Raw genomic sequence first — 15,392 nt, 5'->3', positions numbered from 1 at the left:
GTCAGGATTACATGGCATGGTCAACTATGGCTAATAAACCCAGGTTTTGTTAGGCTGATACCATACGGATATTAATATTTAAGAATTCAAGAAGTCAGCCAATTATGACTAATATGACAATGTGCATTGAAAAAAATCAAATAACAAACTTGTCAGTTCTCTCTGGTGGACAAAGTGGGTGGCCAGGATGTAATACAAAACCAATGGGTAATTTCCATGAAATGTTTGTGTATAGTTCTGACCTTCCTTACAGAGCCACGACCAGGTCAGAAATTCCATTTGTTCAGCACATAACATTTTACTGTGTACATTTCCCTGAAATTTCCTGGGCAGTCATTAAGAATCCTAATGTTGGACAGTTGTTAAGCTTTCTCTTGCACCACCCTCAAAAAATGTCTAAAATGTCAACTTTGGATGCAAGATATCTCATCTTATGCTGATTGCTATAACTTTACTTAGCATTTTTATGCTCCCAAGACATACACCTTTTGATTTAAAATGACCCTATGACCTTTCCTTTAATGCCCCTATCAGGACAACCTTTATACGTTTAGCTCCATTGCTAAGGCTCTATGAACAGCAAAGTCATCAGTATGTTTATCTGACATAGGAATTTTATTTGCTCCAATACCATCATTTATTGTTGTGATACAACCAGGCCACACATGCTTCTGTTACAGTGAATACCTGGGCTAAATCTAGAAGATTTCTGCTGTTCTGGCCTCGTACTGTTCAATGAGGAGAAACACTAATGCACAGAACAGTTGTAGTCATAGAAACACCGTAGGGTTCGTTTCATGCCTTAGGATGCAGTCATATTGTGGATCAGGACTTAAAGATAATTTCCCTCTGTATTTATTATTGTAATTGCAATTTGTATATACTGCCTTAATCAGGGTTTGTTCCCTTTGGAGGTATTTGATGATGTGAGGAAGAGTGCATCTATCACAGTATGGGATTTACTATTGACGTTGACCTTGAAACTGCAAAACACTAATCCATTTGTCCAGTTAGTGTTGAAACACGTACGACAAATGTCACTGGGTAATTATGGCTGGGCCATGATTCAGTATTATAGTGTATTGATTTCACTGGCATTGTAGTGTGGTTATATGGACATATAATGGTATTGTTTTACAAAATGGAATTGTTCACATAATGGAATTTAAGCAGAAAGAAAATACACTAAAGTCAGGCCATGAACTAGTGTTTGTGAGTTTGAACCATAGATTTAAACAAGGTACCAGATACTGAATGCAAATATACCGGCTATTTAGTCTAATGAGAATTGCTTGCCTGGCACATACACCAGAAAATTCTCCTAATGTCCGGGTTTACTCGCTGGTTAGTGTTTCTCATGCCAGCTGCACCAGCAAGTTCCTGATCAGTTCATAGGCTTTACACTGTGCTGATGTTATAGATATTTCAATTGCATTTTGAGGCTCAAGGAAAGTTTTACAGATATAAAACCTACATCAATCAAAAAATCATTATAGAATTAATTTTCAAACGGGTGTCCTGTCAGCAGTTTTAACAACTTATCTTTATGGTGCTCTAAGGAGGAAACACTTTTTATTGCAGGTGGCCACTGGGCAAAATTTGGAAACTAAGGCTGAGTGACTCTGTACAATACATTCATGGAGGATTTTCTGAAACATGAATGAAAGGGAAATTCACTTCGAGAACCAGAGCTGTTCAAAAAGTGGGCGGTCGCTGTTGTGCTCCAAGTGTCTCCAATAAGTTTTTCAGTGAGTTCCACTGTGTACATGAATCTGTGTTAAATTCCTTCATACACTCCCAGTTACACAAACACACTCTTTGCTGATAGGTAACAAAAAGTAAAATGATGCACCTGTCTTCCTACATACCATTATGTAGTTCTTTTTATTCTTCCAGGATAAATCTGGTTAAAATGTTTTTCTGATATGGTACTGAGTGTTTGTTTTTTTTAGCTAGTTTTAAAGTTTTCATACGTGGATATGTATGTAGCCTATGTGTGTAAGACTGTGTAGGAATAAAAGTTACATCTTGTGTCAAACCTCTTTAAATCCTAGTTTACAGGGGTCAAAATGAGCAAAAGCTCTGGTACACAGTGTGAATAATCTTTTTTCATGCACACTTGATTCAAATAATTTTAATTTCTGTTATACTATTCCCAACACCTTGAGTTATTACTGACAGGAGGTACTTTATTGTTCTGATATTCTCTCAAGCTGTTACAGATTTGACTTAATTGGAAGTGCAAGTTTATTCAGAAAGCAACAGTGTATTTTGGCTTGGCTCTTACTTGAAACTGTGTATTTCTGTTAAAATGTGTAGTAGACCACGCTCTTTGTGTGCATCCATTAAGTTGATTTTTTTATTTGTTTGTTTTCTTTGTTTTTTTCTTGTACTGAATAAAAGCAACGGTTCTTTAACTTCACTAACTCATCTCTTTAATTGTACATGTTGTTTACCAATGTAGACTTTTCAGCAGCTGGATAATAAAATTGTTGATGGCATCATCAACTCGAAGTCAAGAGTAGCAGGGTCAACCACTATCCATGGGAACCTGCAAGACCAGAGTGAGAAATGGCATTGACATGAGAAAAAAAGTCATGCGATTGAATCATAGTTACCAATCAGTCTCACACCAATCACAGCTATTCTCACCACAAGGCGGCCATTTAAATATGGCATCCTCAGTCATACCTCGCTCCTACGCACTGCTGCTGCTGTGGAAAGCTTGATATCAAGGCATGAAAGCTAAAGGCTGCTACTGCTTATTGTTTCTTTACTCACCATCCCCTGTGCTCCTCACATCTCATCTTGAGGTGGATGATGGGTCGATCAGTAAGGAAGCTTTTCCGTTTGTTTTTTTTTTGTGTGTTTTTTGTTCCTTCAAGATCAAGAGCTGACCTCAACTACTCCTGTCCTGCCCTTGCTCAGCTGTTAATACCTCTGCTTCAGCTAACTTAGCACCCTGGCTAAAACAGCCAGACATCCGTGCCAACCACCAAAATGAAGACTGGGTCCTCTCGCAGCCGGAGGAATTTCCACTTCCCAAGTCCTGTTTGTACCATACTGTAACTAAGAGTTGCTAGATTATCGGTCTGGTCGATTATCATTTCTTCTGTATGTTGTAAGATTGCTGATAGAATAAATTGATTTAAAATATCTTCCTCAGCTGTACACCTCTCACTCCGTCCACATTGGTGCTGCTCCTTTGGTCCAAGCATCCACTCTGAAAGCTATGGGGTACTGGTCATCTGCAGCCTAGAACATTACATTTGCACTGGAATAAATGAGATAGCCTGAGTTCAAAAGCTATGAGCACTGCAGCAGGTATGCTGATAGATATTGACATTTGACATGATCGTAAAATGGCCTCTAGCATGATGCATGCTTAAATGTGCAAGCATGCATCGTGTGAGAGACCATTCTACGATTATATGAAATATCAAGTGTGTAGCAGTCTGCCTGCTGCAGATCTCAGAAAGCATTACATTAATATAATGTAAGAGGCCATTTTACAATTAGATGAAGTATCTATGTGTAGCAGAATGCCTGCTGTAGACCTCAGCAAGGATTATCCGAATAATGCTAGTTCAGGCTGCAGCTGGCCAGTCATTTGGTCCTGAACATATTTGTTGATTTGCAGGTGAACAAAACGACTACAAAAAACGTCATTAATTTATGGAAACTGTTAACTGTTGTTATTTGATGGCGCCCTTACTCATTATCATACGGTAGTAGCAGTACTATTGTTCTATTACGCTATCATTACGCTCCACAACAGAGCAGCGTGCCAGTCTGTTCTCTGCACTTCAATGTGAGACTGGATAGCAGTCGGCTGAATATGTAATGCCATGTCTTCATGTTTAATGCCAACAAAGGCTAACAATTTAGCTTAGCAAGAAAAGTATAACAAGCTATTACTTAGCTGTGGTAAGGTTGGCGCGTTGCCAGGATGGCGGGCAGAGAAACTGGAGTCGTGGCCACACAGCTATTGTTAGATGGATCCGAAGATAAGTATGAACTGTGGGAAACAAGATTCCTTGGCCACTTACACATCCTGAAGCTAGAAGAGACTATTTTGTACGCGCCCACTGGCGATAATGAAGAAGAGCTTACAACAGATGGTGGGAAGAACGCTGACTGCTATGCTGAGCTAATAAGACTGATAGATGATAAAAGCCTGTCCCTGTTAAGACATGAAGCCGCTGATGATGGCAGGAAGGCTCTGAAAATACTAAGAGAACATTATTCTGGAAAAAGCAAACCAAGGATAATAAACTTATACAAGTTGCTGACCAAGCTATGCATGGCAGACAAAGAGAGTGTTACTGACTACATAATAAGGGTGGAGAACACCATTACGGCTCTGAGAGATGCAGGTGAGACCATGAGTGATGGACTAACCATAGCAGGGCTGCCAAGTTTCAGAAAGTGACAAGAGTGAGATTTTAGAGTCATGATGTGTCCGAAAAAAATGTGGCCTTTTTTAATGTCGATTTGGCCTGTTTTAACGTTGATTTATAGCTTAAGACTGATGTCCTCACCTCCATGCCAGCTGCTCTCCCTCACTGTGGCCTCCTAATGCTAGTCTTAATTAACCAGAAATTAGAAATGAAAATTGTAACAAGAATTTTGACAAAATACATTTATTTGTCAATATTTTATTTCAACCAACTCTCCATCATTTAGCTGGGGACATGTCTCATGTTGTAGGCGTTTGTGGCAGATTTTGATGCCTCGATGACACACACACACATTGAGACTAGAGTCTCTTTTTCAAGTGTGAACTGGCCAAGAGAAGAGGCAAATAAATGTTACACAGCTCTGCAACAAATACAGGACAATGATAGACTTATAGCAGCCTTAAAACAGTACATGTTAACTAGGAAACTCAAGGAGAAACAGCGAATCAACAGTGAACTAATACAGATAAAAACTAAGAGCAACATTTGTCCTACGTCGACATCAAACTACTAAAAATATTTAAAAAGTGAACCCATTTTCAATAATTTTGTATGATCAAAATTGGGTAGTTACCTACTGTGCGTCTTCTAGCAAGCAGGAGAACGTCGTGTGGGTTTTAAATGTCGGCACTGTTGTGTGTGAAAGATAGTTAGAGACGCCAAGACCCGCCTTACGTTGCTTCTGGAGGCTCTGCCACAGCCATGGTACGAGGCGGGCTACCAGACTCATTCAAGCCTCTAGCCATCCACGTAACACAAAACGAAGATAAAGTTACATTCTCAGACTTCAAAAGACAACTACGGGTTTATGAAGAGGCGGAGAAAATGAACACGGCAGAATCCACAGATAATGTAATGAAGACATTCGTGAGATCAGGCCGAGGACCCACCAAAACACACGCTAGCAACAGAAAAGATGAAGATGCCAACGTGACTTGTTACAAGTGTGGAATAAAAGGACACAAGTCAAGAAAATGATACCGAAAAGTGTGGTGCACTTATAACAAGAGTAACACACACCATGAATCCCTGTGCAAGAAAAAGGGAGAATTAGTTGGCGTCAGAAAGGTTGCAGATGAACAGAACAGAGACAAAGGTCATCTCTTCAAGGCCAAGCACAGAAAGAACCAGAGACCACCAAACAACGTGAAGATGAAAGGCATCATGGTGGATGGGGGAGCGACATCCCACATTGTGAACGACATCGGGAAGTTTAAGAGCTTTGATGAACTCGTTCCAGCCTGATACCCATTCAGTGGAGTTAGCCGATGGGAACGAGTGCAAGGGAATAGCACAAGGACGAGAAATGGCGAAGATCTACTAGACACTGTTGGATGACAGCACAGTGCACAGCTATGGGACGCACTGTACATGCCTTCATATCCACATAACATCTTTTCGGTGGCAAGGGCAACAAACGGAGGGGCGACAATCATTTGCAAGAAAGGAGACAGTGGTATGGTTACCAAGGACGGTAGCAGGTTTGACATCCACGAGAGTGGAAATTTGTATTACTTAGCCACTGTTGAGGAAAATGTTGACCAATGTGTCATGATATGCAAACTTGGCATGAAATTCTAACTCATTGTAACTATGAAGATGGCGAAAGGCAAAAGTATGTGCCGTCAGGCCAGCTCAGTTATGTGAAGTGTTCACACAGGGCAAATTCACCCAGACTAGGAATAGGGAGCCAGACAGAAAGGCTAAGAAACCCTTACAACTAGTTCACACTGGCTTAGCCGGTGAAGAAAATGTTGTTGATGAGAGTATGGAAAATGTATCAGGTCAAGGTACTCAAAGTGGTGTTTCCGGGGCTTTACCTGAGCGCACGGACAAACTGCAAACGTGCATTGACTCTTGTTATACTAGAGGAGAACGAGACCTTCAGCCTCACCCAGTTGCCACCAGGTAAACAGGCAGCAGGGGGTAGGTGGGTCTACGCACTCAAGAGTGACATCGACGGGTCAGATAAGTACAAGGCTACAGTCAAAAACCAGGAACGGACTATGAGGAGACATTCTCACCCACAGCTGATATGACAAGTGTGAGGGTAGTTATGCAAAAGACAGCACAGGAGAACCTAGTCTTGCACCAGATTGATGTTAAGACGGCTTATTTGCATGCACCAATTGACTGTGAAATCTATATATAGCAACCGGAAGGCTATGAGAAAAAGTCTGAAACAGGGGAAAACGTTGTATGTAAGTTGCACAAGTCCCTCTATGGTCTAAAACAGTCAGGCAGAAACTGGAATGCTATGTTACATGCATGTTTGAGTGAGAAGGGTTTTGTATAGAACCCTGCTGACCACTGTGTGTATACAAGAGAGGAACAGAATGGAAAGGTAATCTTGATCATATGGGTTGATGATCTGATCATAGCAGCTAGAAACGAGGAAGTACTGACAAACGTAAAGAAGAAGAAGAAGAATTTTAACCAAACAGAAGGTCAGGTTAAAATGTCGCAGAAAAGATATGTGACCAAAATACTGGAGAGATTTGAAATGCAGGATTGCAAGTCCAGAGAGACTCCATGTGAGCCAAAACTTGCATACACAGAAGATGCAGAAAAAATGAAAGAATCAAGAAAGTACAGGGAGGCAGTGGGCAGTTTAATATGCTTGTCCACATGAACTCGACCAGATTTAAGTTTTGTGGTCAGTAAACAATCTTAGCACTTTGCTGAACCAACAAAAGAACACTGGAACACAGTAAAACACGTATTCAGATACCTCAAAGGTACAGCAGAACAATAGTTATGCTTCAAAGAAGTAACACAGAGGGACTTGGTCTGTGATGCGGATTGGGCATCAGATGTAACAGACAGACATAGCACAACAGGATATTGTGTCAGTCTAAGGGAAGGAAGCTCTCTGATCGCATGGAAAACTAGAAAACAACCGGCAGTAGCATTATCAACTTGCGAGGCAGAGTACATGTCCTTAGCATCAGCCATACAGGAATGTATCTACCTGGAACAGCTACTCAGGGGTATAGACAAATACCAGTATGCACAAACAAAGGTGTACGAAGACAACCTAGGTACTACTGCACGAGCCAGAACAGGCAGAGATGCAAGCACATTGATATTAAAGGGCGTGTAAAGCAGCATAAAAATTGTGTTATGAGTTTGTCACACCACAGTAGCATGTATCATTGACCACTGAGCCAAATTTGAAAGATTAAAAAAATTGCTAAGTATATAAAATTAGGTCTCAAAATCATGGAAAAACAAGCACTTCTCTCTGCTGTGAAACGCTGTGGGCGTGTCAGTTAGAGGCGCTGCACTCTTAAAAAGAATGTGTTGTTTTCTTACACAATTAATGTGTAGAAAGCCAAATAACACATGTTGCGTCAATTTCTGCAAATAATGTGTTGTATGCTGTAACCTCAACAACACAAAGACATGTGTTAACATCATTGGCCAATCACAACACGGCTACGTCATCGGCCCAGTTACCCCCCCCCGCTCTTCCACCACCATCAACGACATTTCACGTGCAGCAGGCAGCAACGGGCCAACGGCAGGACTGACAGGCGCAGCCGAAGGACAGGTAAATTGAATGATTTTCTGTGTTTTCTATGTTTCAATTATAGGTGTATGAGGCTAGAATTTGCACAATAAAGACTTTCCCCGACTTTTAACGTTAGTTTGCGGTTTGCACCGAGGTTTGCACCGCTTTGTCACGGGTGACGTTAAGCTACCTCAGCCGTTAATTTCTCCAACCGAATGCTTGGATGGCGATAACACGTCTAGTTCACATTCACGGTCGCTTCGAACCGTTGACCAACCATCATAATGACGACGTGACTTAACTGCTGTAACGTTAGTTAGGTAAAATGGTTGGCTGACGAGATGTTTTCATTCAAATTCGAGCTAAGCAGGGAGTGTAACGTTAGGGTTCAAGCGGTCTAATTAACGTCGAAGTCACGTCAGGCGCCAGAAAGCCACAAAGCTAAAGTGGCTAAATGCTAATGTATTAGCGTTAGCTGTGTGAGCACGCCTAATAATTGACTTTAATATAGACTCTATAGACGGGCATGTGGGAGTGAGGCTCTCTTTTTTGGCTAACGTTAATGTACACGTTAACTTAATTAATGTTGGCACCAGCCAGTTTAAGGCCTTTACATAGCTAGCGAAGCTATCAAGCTAATTTTAGCCAAGTCATGGCCAGACATAATGCTACTCAACGTTAATGCACTGGTTATGTTTGCTGCTCCCTGAAGAGCTAGCTAATGTTTAAAATGCTAGTAAAACCAGTAAAGTCTATTACAAAGTCACTGTAATGAATTAAAGCATTTTATTGTCGATTTGTCTTTGGTTTAAGCTAAATAGGACGGCAACGTCTTTTTTTCCCTCATTTTTCTTTTTACGCTGTGCTGGGCCGGTTTGAGCCGGTTTTGAAAAATGAACTTTTTTTTTCCGCCAGAAGTTTCCCCCCCCTAATGTTACAAGAATGATTTTCCACAGTACTCGATATGATAACTTCTGTGTTAAATTTAGTAAGTGAGTCACAGAAATTATTCATGTTGTAAAATTTTAATTTGAAAAAAGGCCAGGCGCTTTTGACAATTATTTTATTAGTACAAAGAGGAACATTTTTACTAATTTTTTGGCCAAAACTTTCACTGTATGAGCTCAAATTGCATGATTTTTGGCCAGGAAGTTTAATTTTATGTAAACTTTAATTTGGTTTTGAAATTTCTCAAGTCAACAATACACTATGGGCCAAAAAGGCACCCATTTAGGCACTTGGGGACATAAATGTCTTCTACAAACAACTGCTCTTAATATGTATCTGTTAAAATTTTTTTTTTTTTTTCAGATTTTCTTTGTACAGATCTTTCAGTCAACCTCAGTTTTTTTTAATTTTTTTTTTATCAAAACTACCAAATGTTGTATTTTTTCTGTAGTGTTTAATACTTTTATTTGCAATGTAATTAAGCTTGTGCTGGATTTCTTAATGTTACTATTAAGTTTGTCCTTACATTTGCACTAACCCCCCTCTGTCTTTCTCTTTCTTTCTTCTCTCCAGTCAAAATGGAGCTGCTAGAAAAAGAACCTAGCCAGCCGCCGGACCCTGGACCAACAGTCAAGAAAGTGCTCGTTTCAGTATACAAAGATGGCACTGAAAAATACAAAAAAGTTTTTTCTGTTTACAGTGCGTCACAGCTTTTACAGGCCTGTCACTCAGAGTTTTCTCACCCGGTGGAATTACAAAGATTTCTACACTACAACAGTGACTTCAAAGACTACATTGACTGTGACAGTAGCATAGATATTAAGGATTATGACAGATTCCAAGTATGGGTATCCACAGTGATCCATTTGGAGTTGGTGGAGTGTGCAGCACCACATGCTGACAGTGAAAATGTGAGTATTTTGAGGGATCTCATATGATGGCAAATTTTAGAACATTCCTGTTGACACAACATTCCAGATGAATAGATAGACTTTTTTTTGATGGATATATTTATATAACATGGGGTTAACACAGGTTCAACCAGTGAATATAGTGATGCCAGTAAGCTATCATGCACAATAGCAGCAGTGTTTGGCATGAATGGAACAGAATCTTAATCAGCATCATTAACACTGGTGTTTTATTGTCCAAACAGTATATTGTATAGTATATTGTTGCCCATGTTTGTCACCAATTAGGCCTGTCACAATTAAGTAATTGCCTGATTGTGATTATTTTGCTTGATTGTCAAAATTGTTTACATTCATCTTTTTAAAAGCAGTTGAGTGAAACTAACAGAAATGTCATGTTTTCATCACTTTTTACACATTGTTTCCTACAGTTTGAGGTTTGACTGGTGGCCTTTTAATGACAGCATAACTCCCCATCCCCCCCCAACCACACCCCACCAACTTGCTAAGGGGCATATTTCTTCTTGTGTTTTATAGAAGGACCTGGCTGAACAGCTCAAATCTCTTATCGAAAAGAAGGCTCAAGACATCCTCAAAGAATATGAGCAGACAGGGATGCTGTCCACCAGCACCAGAAGAAAGCTCGTAAACATAAGTGTCAGTGACCTTGTCGAGAAGCATGGATTGTAAGTTATAGATATTCATTCTTTTGATGTAGATTAGTTTCCTGTTTTGTTCTTCTGATTCAGGTGGACGTAAAAACTCCATTGGATCATCTGTACATGAAATATGTAAGTAAATGTCCAGTGGTGATGGGCTTGTCGTTTAATCATTTGTTTTGCTCTACAGTTATCCCTCTGGACCAGAGAAACTGCTTTTGGCAAAATTGTTGACGACACTCTTCCCTTCGCTGAAAGTGATGGTCTTTGGAGAAGGTGAAGGATTTGTAAGTATTGATTTAAAAGTGACAAAGTATAATCTCTCATTTGTTTCCTTTATGGTGGCTTAGGTCAGTCAGTATTAATTTTCTGCTTTGTAACTTCACTACATGACAAACACTTTGGATTTCTTGTTTGTATGAGGGAATAATGAAATCTCACCATAGATGGCCCTGAGTACTCATTCATATTGAAACATACACTTTTTTATAGGAACATTTCTATGACCCTTTGTCACATACGGGATTCATAGAAATGAGGCTACGAAATATCAGACGGAGCCTAGAAGAGGGCCAGCGACGCTACCACAGGAGAAAATGGGCTTGTAGTGCAGCGTTGGCGCAGCCATCCACAGCGCAGCCATTAGACGATAAAGACCTAAGTGAATGGTTGTTCGTCATCAAAAGGATGAAGCCATCACCAGAGAACATGGGGCCAATAAAGACTGCGATGGAAAAAACTTTCAGCCATCGCAGAAATTGGATCAGCACCCAGTCTCCAACTGTTGCAGACATTATCCAAGAGTACCCTCGTTTCATAGACATCCCGAGTCTGGTGAGACATTTTTATTTTTTTTTCCCCTTATCCCGGGTATTCACTGATATGTGCTTGTTTTTTTGTTTTTTCTAAAGTTCTTTCCTTTTCTTGTAAATCAAGCTTGAAAGCAGAATTTTAAGGTGTAACTAACACAGTTCTTGCGATTGGTGCATCAATATTATTCCATGTTGTAAACTGTGTTGTGTGTAAACAACATCTATGTCAAATCTGCCTTTTCTGGGTGAGGGATCTCTCCTCTGTTGCCCACTCTGAGGTTTTTCCTGGTTTTTCCCTGTTAATGGTTTCCTTGGGAGATTTTCCACAGTTGATGTGAGTGTAAGGACAGAGGATGTAATGATACTGTCGAAGACCTCTGAGACAAACTGTTTGAAAAATGCACTATACAATTAAACATGCCTTCTCTTGTTTCCTCTATCAGCTGGATGCAGAGTTTGTTAAAATGTTTGAGGGGAAGGCAGAGCTGTTCATAAGGAGGTGGGAGTCATCATTCATCCCCAAACTGAGGAAGATTGCTGCTCTGGAGAAGGGAGTCGTGTCCTCCTTACTTGATCAGGCTGGAGACCAGAATGATGGTAAACAATTTACATTTTATGAATGCTTTGCTCCTAGTTTTTGTGTAAGCATAATTTGACAAAACCATTTGCTTATGTCCTTCAAATAGATCAAGTATGCTACAGTACATTACAGATTCTGACCCACCTGCTTCCACCAACTGCGTCAGGAAGGGGATCAGCCTCAACCCGTTGCAGTGTGAAGTCGGCCATTTCCTTCCTCATCAACTTCGTGCCGGTATGTTGTATATGTGTGCAACATGAAAGCACATAACAAATAGGCTCCAGCTCAGGATGATGTCTATAATAAATTTGTACATTTTCCTTTTTTACAGCATGGGACCAGCATCTCCTCCCTTTGCAGTTTTGATGAGGGATCTTCAAGGACACAGCCAGAGCTTGTCTGCATCAGCCATCTGACGAACACAGCACGACAGTATGTCATCGTTGCCAGAAACGACAGAGTCACAGTTCCACTGCATGATGACAGCTTAACCTGTGCGTTGGACAAGCTCTTCAAGTTTTACTGGGTATGCAACGTTGCCTATCCTGCTCAGCTTGCATCAGTTTTTCTCTTTTTCGAACACATTTATGACTTACAAGTGTCAAAGACTGTGAGACGGCCCAAAGTGTTGGAGCTCCTGGGAAAACTCCAGACTTTGGCTTAAAAACGTCAGTGTGTATCTTTGCCCTGTATGCAAAAAGCCAGTTCTTGGTGAGACCAGGAAACTTCGCTGGCATCTCCGTGTAGTGCATTCTTTTTCTGACGGTCAGAACTGTACCCTTGTCTGCAGTCAAAATGGCTGCCAGCGTACTTATCATAATCTTAATTCATTCTCAAAGCATCTTTCAAGAGAGCATTCATCTGGGGACACGAGCAGTTTGTCTGACCACACTTCAGATCACAATACAGCCACCAACACTGAAGAAACTGTTCTAATACCAGACACTGCAGTATCTGATGGGGCTACTGATGAAGAGTCAGACATGTCTTCATCTGAGTACAACGGTCCTCCACTAAGTAGCTATGCAGCTACCTTTGTGGCGCAAATGTACTCTGCTTCAAATGCAACTTTAAGTGATGTTCACAGGAGTGTTACTTGCACTAAAGAACTATTGGACAGAACAATAGATAGCCTTCAACAATCTACAACTTCATTGCTGAGAACTTTGTCAGTACCACAAGACAATGAGCATGTTGTCTCATTAATGAAAGACTTTGAAAGTGCTCGAAATGTTTTTGATGATTTGGATAACCCCTATAAAATGACTAAATATTTTGAAAGTGAATTATCACTTGTGAAGCCAACAGAGCTCTTCCTAGGCCATAGAGCTGACACCACTAGAAGAGGTGGGTTAGTCAAACAATCACTAACGGCTAATACTTTTCAGTATATTTCCATATTTGAGACACTGAAATTTATCTTCTGTAATGAGAAAATGCAGACCTTATATTTGGACTCTCATAAGAGTACAGATGGAAAGATGCGTGACTACTGTGATGGTGCTCATTTTGCCGGACATGACTTCTACAAAAAGCATCCAAGTGCCCTTCAGATTCAGCTATATTTTGACGATCTGGAAACCACAAATCCTCTGGGTTCAAAAACCAAAATTCATAAAATGGGTGCCGTTTATTTCTCTTTAAGAAACTTACCACCCAAATTCAATTCAGGCCTGGCTAATATCCATCTCTGCCTTCTTTTCAATTCCATTGACAGAGAAACATATGGTTTTGGGAAGATATTTGAACCACTGTTGGATGATATAAGATTGTTGGAATGTCATGGGATCGAGATTGAGATGAAAGGAGAATTGCATTTGTTGTATGGAACGGTGTGCCTGTTTACAGGTGACAACCTAGCATGTCATTCATTGTGTGGCTATTTGGAAAGCTTTTCTGCTAACAAGTTCTGCCATCTTTGCCTTGTTGATAAAAATATGTCACAAATGGTTTTTGATGAAGGTGAGTTTGAAAGGCGAAACAGAGAGAATTACCAGCAGCATGTTACTTTAAACGATGGATCTATGACAGGAATAAAAGGGGATTCATGTTTGAATACTTTGAAGTATTTTCATGTCACAGAAAATGTGGGTGTTGACATAATGCACGATGTTCTTGAGGGAGTTGCACCTTTAGAGGTAAAACTTTTACTCAGACACTACATTTATGATGAAAAACTGTTGTGCCTGGAACAGTTAAATGAAAGAATAACGAACTTTGACTATGGGTATTTAAACGAAAAAAACAAACCCAGCATCATCCTAAATTTGAGGACATCTGAGACTGCTGTCAGACAGACTGCAGCACAAATGTGGTGTCTGATACAGAACTTGCCTTTTCTTCTTGGAGACTTGGTTAATCCAGAGAGTCTACACTGGCAACTGTTTATATTGTTACGTGAAATATGCAGCATAATTTTTGCTCCTGTTGTAAGCACTGGCCTTGCTGTATATTTAAAACAGCTCATCACAGACCACCATAGGCTGTTCAAAGAACTCTATCCAGGAAAAAAACTCATCCCTAAACACCATTTTATGGTCCACTACCCTAGTATGATGGTCCAATTTGGGCCATTGTCCAGACTTTGGTGCATGAGGTTCGAGGCGAAGCACAACCCACTCAAGAGACAGGCACATGTTGTGTGCAATTTTAAAAATGTGTCGAAGACTCTGGCGTACAAAAACCAGGTTCAACAAATGCATTGGTGGAGGTTTGGCCAACCACTTGGCAACAAAATGTGTGTTCCAAATGCATTTCCAGTTTTTCTGAGATCTTTACCCAAAGGTGAACAACTGATTGATAACCTGAGGTCAGTTCTTGATTGTGACTTTTCAGAGAGTATGTGTGTTTCTCATAGCGTTAGTGTGTGGGGACAGACATACAGGACAGGGACTGTTGTTATAACAGAAAAATATGATGACCCAGTCTTTGGAGAAATTGTTCATCTGTTCCCTCAGGCAGACAAAGGCACACTTCTAGCGTTTGTGAATGTTGTGCATGTTGATTTTTTTGATGACCATTTCTATGCATTTTCTGTGGAAAAAAGTGAGGAGTTCAAAGTGGTGCGAATTCCAGATGATTTGTTGGACTTTCGACCACTTGACTTTCAGAAACCTTTCAAAGGAAACAAAGTCTATGTTAGTCCTCGATACAAAGTTATTTAAGGTTCTCCTGTTAATGAGTGACTAACCATATTTAAAAAAACAAAGTTTGATATTAAGCCTTGATTAAGGTATTTTTTTTACTTTTTTCCAATGCTTTTCCTGTAAATGAGTAACTGACCATATTTTTAACCCACCTGTTGTCCTCCTTTGGGTCGGGGAGGAGGGAGAGAGAGAGAAGGGGGGGAGAGAGGGAGGTGGGAGGGATTGAGGGAAGGATGGAGGAAAGGAGTGAGGAGGGAGAAAGGAAGGATGAACTCAAGAGGTTTAAAAATGTTAATGTTTAAGTTCTGATTAAGGCAACATAAAATGTCAGCATGTTGATACATGTGATGTTGAAAAAATAA

The 15,392-nt window shown here is 40.3% G+C and overlaps 1 protein-coding gene across 1 annotated transcript; it reads left to right on the top strand.

The window, feature by feature from the left end:
* The first annotated feature begins 7,946 nt into the window (after window positions 1-7,946).
* LOC311251453 (uncharacterized protein) lies at window positions 7,947-15,186 on the top strand. The gene is made up of 8 exons (XM_084343864.1): window positions 7,947-8,013; window positions 9,496-9,833; window positions 10,371-10,519; window positions 10,683-10,779; window positions 10,985-11,326; window positions 11,748-11,901; window positions 11,991-12,118; window positions 12,216-15,186. Exons 2-8 carry the CDS (start codon window positions 9,501-9,503, stop codon window positions 12,546-12,548), a joined length of 1,536 nt encoding a protein of 511 aa, XP_084199990.1. The 5' UTR covers window positions 7,947-8,013; window positions 9,496-9,500; the 3' UTR covers window positions 12,549-15,186.
* Window positions 15,187-15,392: the final 206 nt, after the last annotated feature.

Source organism: Pagrus pagrus, assembly GCF_965226575.1.
Source record: "Pagrus pagrus genome assembly, chromosome: 22".
Taxonomy (NCBI): Eukaryota; Metazoa; Chordata; class Actinopteri; order Spariformes; family Sparidae; genus Pagrus; species Pagrus pagrus.
This window is presented reverse-complemented; position numbering and strand designations above follow the sequence as displayed.